Source organism: Vicia villosa, unplaced genomic scaffold (genome assembly GCF_029867415.1).
Source record: "Vicia villosa cultivar HV-30 ecotype Madison, WI unplaced genomic scaffold, Vvil1.0 ctg.004153F_1_1, whole genome shotgun sequence".
Classification (NCBI taxonomy): domain Eukaryota; kingdom Viridiplantae; phylum Streptophyta; class Magnoliopsida; order Fabales; family Fabaceae; genus Vicia; species Vicia villosa.
In genome coordinates, this window is record NW_026706381.1 from 106,823 (window position 1) to 114,512 (window position 7,690).

Sequence of the window (7,690 nt, forward strand, 5' to 3'; positions counted from 1 at the left end):
CCTTAGCGAGTCGATCCTAGCCTGCGTTTGTTTGTTTATTTACTGGGTGTTTATTTGTTTTTATGTCTATACCTTGTATATATGTTTGCATGTTTATTCTTCTGCTTGCATATCATGTTTATTTCTGTTTGCACATCATGCATATGGATTATATTCTGTGTTCCTTGGGGTCTTCTGTTCTGTTTTGCAGGTTGGGTGGGATGTTCTATGAGGTAAAAGGCCCAATACCCAGGCCAGAGTGACACATAGGATACCTAGGATAGAGTGGATAGTCATGACGCCAATGAGATGTCAGGTCTTGTCTAGTGCGATCATGAGACCCACGCCCAGTCGAGGTCCAAATGGGGTATCATTGTTGGCATGTAGATGCAACAACATTGGTGCCTCAGGAGGACTGATAACGCTGGTTGCCATTTTGACCTACCCTGACCTAGACTACACCCGTGAGTGGGGAGGGATATACATGACAGGTACCGTTGGTGACTATTTGGTTCCGTTGGTGACTATTTGGTTCTGTTGTTGACTATTTGGTTCTATTGATGATTATGGTTCTTCTGGTTCTCTGATCTATGCCGGACCTTTGATCCTATGATATCTTCTTGCTCAGAATTATTGCCTTGGTCCCTCTATGTCGTGGGGACCCAATCTGCATCATTTTCATCATAGCATGTTTAAATTTCAAAAAAAAAAAAAAAAAAAAGAAAGAAAAGAAAGAAAAGAAAAAAGTTAATTCTCATTTGCATGTCATTTTTCAGGGTATCCAGAAAATATCAATCTCTGTCAAGAATGGATAACAACGTGACCGTCAATCAAGGAGCTACAAGGCGCACACACACTTATACTTTCCATCGCGAGGGTATGGTTCAATTGGGACAATTGGGTGAATTGGTCACTGGTCATAATGAAACAGTGTTCAGTGACAATTATGGCAACATATTATCTCTTCTGTACTCGCGTGTCGACGAATGGGCCTTATCTACTCTTCTTCAGTTCTACGACCCAGATATCTGTTGTTTCACATTTTCAGATTATCAGCTAGCTCCCACTCTCGAAGAGTACTCTTACCTCCTCAACATCAAGATTCAACACAGAGTGCCTTTTGTTTGTGTCCCGAAGAAACCTAGGTTGGATTACATTGCCAACGCTCTTTATTTGAGCTTGGGAGATGTTCATGATAACTGGAAGAAGAATGGTGATACTCATGGCTTCTACATGAGTTTCCTGGTTGAAAAAGCTCAAGAATTTGCTGACAAAGGAATATGGGAGGCTTTCAATGCTATTTTGGCCGCTCTGATCTATGGAATTGTGATGTTTCCCAACATTCACAAGTTCGTTGATTTGGCTGCTATATGTCTTTTTATGGACAAGAATCCAATACCCACCCTATTGGCTGACACATATTATTCCATTCCCTCTCGGCATGGTAAAAGGGGGGCTATTCGAGGTTGCTTGCCGCTGTTATATAAATGGTTCAAATCTCACTTGCCTGCTAGTGGTCCGTTTGTTACCTCTACTCAGAAATGGTCTCAGAGAATCATGGGACTTACTGCAAACGACATCGTGTGGTATCAATTCCGAACAGGCATATCTGAAGTCATTATTAGGTGCGGAAACTTTGGTAACGTCCCGCTCATTGGGACAAGAGGATGTATTAACTACAACCCAGTTCTAGCTCTTCGTCAATTGGGCTATACCATGAAGAGTGGGCCTTCGGATAGGGAGATTTACCAATCCGTGTACTTTGAAAAGAGAGCTGACCCTGTAGCGCTTGAGGAAATCAGGAAGGCCTGGAATAACATTCATATAGGTGAGAGATCCACTCTGGGAGCCAAGAATGCCATTGCTATGGAGCCCTACACCGATTGGGTTAAGGAGAGAGTCAAGACACTTTTGTTACCATTCCCGGAAGTTCCTCTCTTGTATGCACAACCTCCGAAGATATCAGAAACTATGGTATCAAGGGAACGTTTTGACCAGGTCCGCGTCGCCAATTTGAGACTGAAAGAGAAAGATAGAGATATGGATTTGAAGCGCTATTTCCTTAAACAGACAAAGAATGAACCGGCCCGTGAACTTAAAACTCTCAAAGGAGAGTCTTCTCAAGCCAGGAAGAGGGTTAGAATTGAAAAGGACGGAAAAGCTGTTGCTGCTCCTACTGAAGACCCTCAAAAGGTTATAGAAAAGACTATAAAGGAAGAAAAAGAGAAGCTCAGACGAGAGTACCAAGAAGACCTGAAAGCCCACAAGCTCCGACTGGAGAAAGAAACCAAATATGAGTTGAGGACCATGAAGAAGAAACTGGAAGAAGAGACCACTCAGAGAATAGCAGTTGAGACCCAACTGAAAGGAAGTCACCTCCGCACCGCCCGACTAGCTGAAGAGAATGTCAAGCTCAGAGATCAAATGATGAGTGAAGCAAATGCACTTGAGAAGACCTATATCCCAGAATGCAAAGGGTGTGACGAACTTAGGGATTGCTGCAAGAATCTAGACACACAGTTATTCCGAAAGGATGAAGTGATCCAAAGCCTTGTCAAAGGAAGAGATCGGGAGGCGACTAAGAAGCTGTTTGACGAAACAAAGAAGTGGAGTGATGCCCATTTCAGACAAGGAGGACCTTTGTTCTACATTGAGATGAATTGATAATTGAATTTGTTTGTAGATCACCACCAGATTTGTTGGATGGGGTCTCTAATGTTCTTTATATTGAAACATTGTTATTTGTGTATGAACCTACTCGCCTTAGGGAGCTATTATGAATGAAATGAATTGCTTTCCGTTTTCACTTGATATCTCTCTCATCACGTTGTTATTTGTTCTTGACCATCAATTCGATTTTGGATACCCTGAAAATGACACAACACATCATATGCACACATGCACACATACATTCACATTGTCACATTGCATTTTTCAGGTTATTATACAAGACACTAATTGGGGTCCCTTACAAAACAGATTTCTTTTCCGACGACGAAGCTGACTTTCTTACATCCTTACCGCACCAGGAGCAACGAGAGAATCATGGATCAGTTTGAACAGAATCAAGCTGCCCTCCGTAGGGATATGGATGTTATGGGGGAAAGAATGACCCAACTTATGGAGACTCTCCATGTCGTTGTCCAAGGACAAGAAGAGCTCAGAAAGAGCGTTGCTGGATTGATCAAGGATACTCCTACTAACTCTGCTGATGAGGGAGTAAAAACTAAGGAGATTCCTGTTGAGGGTATAGCAAAGGTAGTGGATGACCACCATGAGGTTATTGATCTTGAACATGATCTTACTGCTGAGTTGACCGAGACTGCTAAGATGTACCAAGCTCTCGAAGAACGCCTTAAGGCCGTTGAGGTTGCTAAAACTTCGAGTTTCGATACCGCTGCCTTGAGCTTGGTACCTGGAATTGTTATTCCACCGAAGTTCAAGGTGCCAGATTTTGATAAGTACAAGGGAGTTACTTGCCCAGAAACTCACATTCGTTCTTACTGTCGTAAGATGGCCGCTCACGCCGAGAACGAACCTCTACTTATGCATTTCTTCCAGGACAGTCTCACAGGAGCTCCGTTGGAGTGGTATATGAAACTTGAGAGGGCCAATGTCAGTACTTGGGGAGGACTTGTTGATGCCTTCTTGAAACAATACCACTACAATACTGCTATGGCTCCTAGCTGTGCCCAACTGCAAAATATGTCACAAAAGTCTGAAGAATCTTTCAAAGAATATGCCCAGAGGTGGCGTGAACTTGCTGCTCGAGTTCAACCTCCTCTTCTTGACCGAGAAAATATTGATCTGTTTATGGGTACTCTGAAAGGGCCGTACCTTCAACACATGGTTAGTAATACTTCTCCGTCCTTCTCAGATGTGGTCATCATTGGTGAACGGGTTGAGAACTGTGTAAAAGCTGGTACCATTCAAGGTGTTACTAGTCCTAGCAACTCAAGTGGTAATGGTAAGAAGCCGTATTCTGGGTTTGTGAAGAAGAAAGAAGGTGAAACCAGTACTGCTTCAGTTGACCAAGGTCGAACTCCGGTATACTCTGCTGTTCCACCTCCTTACTACCCGATGCCATATGCTGTTCCCAATCCGTATGCCCCTCAGGCATACGCTGCTGCATTTCCACAACCATGGATGACACCCCAACAGCCTTTCGTGCCACAACAACAAGTTGCTGCTCCTCAGAATCGTCAACAGAATCCTAGGCCTCAAGGTCAAAGAGCTCCACAAAGGCAGAGGTACCCTGATAGGCGTATAGATCCGATTCCGATGCCATATGCCCAACTCCTTCCCCAATTACTTGCTGGTCAATTGGTGCAACTCCGTGAAATGGGCCCTCCGCCTAGTCCTCTTCCTCAAGGATATGATGCTAATGCTCGTTGTGAATTCCACTCAGGCTCTCCAGGCCATACGATCGAAAAGTGTAAAGCGTTAAAATACAAAGTCCAGGATCTTCTCGATGACAAGCTCATCTTGTTCACTCCTACTGGTCCTAATGTGCAGAATAATCCTATGCCTCCTCATGCTGGTGCGACCAATGCTATTGAGTTATGTGATGATCAGATCCTGGTAAATGATGTTAATGAGGTTAGGATGCCGCTAGCAGTTGTCAGAGAGTATCTTATGCAACAAAAGGTTTTGTGTGAACTACATGACTACTGTTTGCAATGTTCTTCCAACCCTGAGGAATGCACCAGGTTGAAAGAAGAAATCCAGAAACTAATGGATGAAGGTGTCCTTAGAGTGGAAAAAATTATTCCTGATGACGAAGTGGCTATTCTAGAGATCCCTTATTCTCCTGCCGATACGACGAAAGCCTGTCATACCCCAAATTTGTCCTACCCTTTAAATTCTAACTGGCTTTAGCTTCGCATTTCATCTGCATGCCTCCATTAGGGCATTAACATAACTCTTGCATTCATTTAGTCAATAAATCTGGCATGGAATCAAGGACTCTGGAAAGCTTGGAGTTGCATGGTGGTTTAATACTTTCTCGTCAAATGCAGTGTGATTCCTTTGATCGATGTGGCAATTTGTGTAAGCATTGAAGTGTGAACACAGGGTGCTTGGTGCTGAATGAGATGATTTTGGCTAGTTCAGTCGTTGCAAAGTACTCAATCTGATGGGTTTCCTGAATGAGGGTTTATTTCCCTACTTGCTCTTGAATCAAGATTCTTGGGATTAAAGTTTGTACTTTGGTATGGCTTACAACATTGTCTCGTTTGGACTAGCGGCTTGCATTATAAGTCGTTGATATAAACAAATCTCTTCTATTACAAGAGTTGATTCATTTAAGAGATTTCTTCAACTTCAAGTTATCAGACGGCTTTTGAGATTAACACGCAAGATGGGTTGATTGGTTGCAAGTTATCAATTCATTTGATTCGCAAAAAGACGGAAACTTTGTCTCATATTCGAAGGGATTTTAAGTTCGTTTGATTGGAATCATGGAAGATGTTAACCAAATTCAAGTATTGGTCAAATCTGTTGGAATTAGACTCTCAAACCTTTGAGTAATTCCTTATCGTTAAAGATGACAATGAAGAAAATAGGAACAAAACTAGGATTAGGGTTTGCGGAAATTAAAAGAGAAGAAGGAAGTATTTTCTGCAGAGTTTCTCTCTGCCCACAAACTGTGGAAATTCTGTTATTCACTTGCAACTGCAACTTCTGTGAATACAAGATTAATGACTTGATTACAAATAATGAGGGTTACTCCCTATTTATAGATTTAGGTTAGCCTTCTCCCTAAGCCAAAGCCCAAAACTATAAAAGCCCAAAATACCTATTTTGGAGCTAAATCAAATCTAATCTATTTTAAATCTAAAACAAACTATCTAAATTTAAAACAAACTTATGTGTAACAAACTGTTACACACTTCGACACACCTTGTGTTCGAGTAACAAACTGCCTCGACACAAGGAATTACAAATTAACACACCACCTAATTCATTGTGTCTAAGCTATCCACATTCATCATAGCTCTTAGTCTTCTGAAGATTTCGACCAGCACTCCCTTCGTCATGATATCTGCAATCTGATTCTCAGTTCTGCAGTGTTCCAAATTCATCTTTCCTTTAGCTACCTGCTCTCGAAGATAATGAAACCTCATTTCGATGTGCTTGCTTCGGCCATGTGCTATCGGGTTCTTCGCAAGATTGATAGCTGACATGCTGTCAATCTTCATGGTAATTGCTCCATGATCTTTACCTGTTATCTCTTCGACCAAGTTCACCATCCATGTTGCTTGACATGCACAAAGAGAAGCAGCTATGTACTCTGCTTCGCATGATGATAGTGCCACTACTGGTTCCTTTCTCGAACTCCAAGCAACTGGTGCACCACCTAGCATAAACACATATCCTGCTGTGGATTTTCGATCCTCAGCATCACTACACCAACTCGAGTCGGTGTAACCCACTAATTTGCATTCTTTTCCCTTATCAGCTGCAGGAAACAGAATGCCATAGTCGAGAGTTCCTTTCAGATACCTCAGTATCCTCTTCGCCGCTGCTAGGTGTGATACCTTTGGCTTCTGCATGAATCTACTTATCATACCTACACTGTACGCTAAGTCAGGCCTTGTATGACAAAGGTATCTCAATGACCCAATAAGTCTTCTGTATTGGGTTGGGTCGACATCTTCTTCATCTGGGTTCTTCGACAGTTGCAATCTTGTTTCAGCAGGTGTCGAAGTCGAATTGCATTCTTCCATCTCAAATCTCTTGAGAATTTCACTTGCATACCTTCTTTGATGCATCATCAAACCTCTACTACTCTTGTAGAATTCAATACCAAGGAAGTATGAAATTTCGCCCAAATCTGACATTTCAAATTCCTTGCTGAGATCACCTTTAAAGCCTTCGATCTCTTTCTTGCAGCTACCTGTTATCAACAAGTCGTCGACATAGAGACATAGTATAAGCAATTCACTCTTGCTTCTTCTTACATATACCCCATGTTCAGTTGTGCACTTCACAAATTTTTTCTCCCTTAGGAAACTGTCGATCTTCTTATTCCAAGCTCTTGGAGCTTGCTTCAGCCCATACAGTGCTTTATGCAGTCTGTACACTTTTTTCTCTTCTCCATGTTTCACAAACCCAACTGGTTGTGCAACATAGACTTCTTCGTCCAAGGGTCCATTCAGGAATGCACATTTAACGTCCATCTGACACATGTGCCAATTGTTCATGTTCGCCAGACCAACAACCAACCTGATCGTTTCGATCCTGGCAACAGGTGCAAAGACCTCATCGAAGTCAATTCCTTCCTTCTGAAGAAATCCTTTTGCCACAAGCCTTGCCTTGTATCGAGTCACTTCACCTTTGGGATTACACTTCACCTTGTATACCCACTTCACATCAATTGCCTTCTTGCCTTGAGGCAATTCGACAAGTGACCAAGTATTGTTGTCTTCGATGGACTTCAATTCTTCATTCATAGCTTTCACCCACTTCGAATCCTTCAATGCCTCAGTTGCATTGACAGGTTCGACATCTGCATAGAAAGCGTAATGTACCAGCTCACCTTCATCATTGACTACATCATCTGATGTAATTACACATTCTTGCAACCTTGCAGGCATGTGTCTTGTTCTCTGAGGTCTGCCTGGGCCTGCATCACCTCTGACTTCTTCTTGCCGAACTTCTTCTCTTTCGACTTCAATAGCTGGTTCTTCATAAAGAATTCTCACTGAAT

The 7,690-nt window shown here is 42.4% G+C and overlaps 1 protein-coding gene across 1 annotated transcript; it reads left to right on the plus strand.

Annotated features, from left to right (window-relative positions):
* The first annotated feature begins 786 nt into the window (after positions 1-786).
* Positions 787-2,759, plus strand: LOC131641837 (uncharacterized). Its single transcript, XM_058912138.1, has 2 exons — positions 787-2,219; positions 2,663-2,759. The coding sequence occupies exons 1-2, from the start codon at positions 787-789 to the stop codon at positions 2,757-2,759; spliced, it is 1,530 nt and encodes a 509-aa protein (XP_058768121.1).
* The last annotated feature ends 4,931 nt before the right edge of the window (positions 2,760-7,690 follow it).

Coding starts and splice junctions, on each gene's coding strand:
- LOC131641837 (XM_058912138.1), top strand. CDS start 787: ATGGATAACAACGTGACCGTCAATCAAGGAGCTACAAGGCGCACACAC. Junction 2,220..2,662: donor AAAGAGAAGCTCAGACGAGA/GTACCAAGAAGA, acceptor ATTTGTTTGTAG/ATCACCACCAGATTTGTTGG.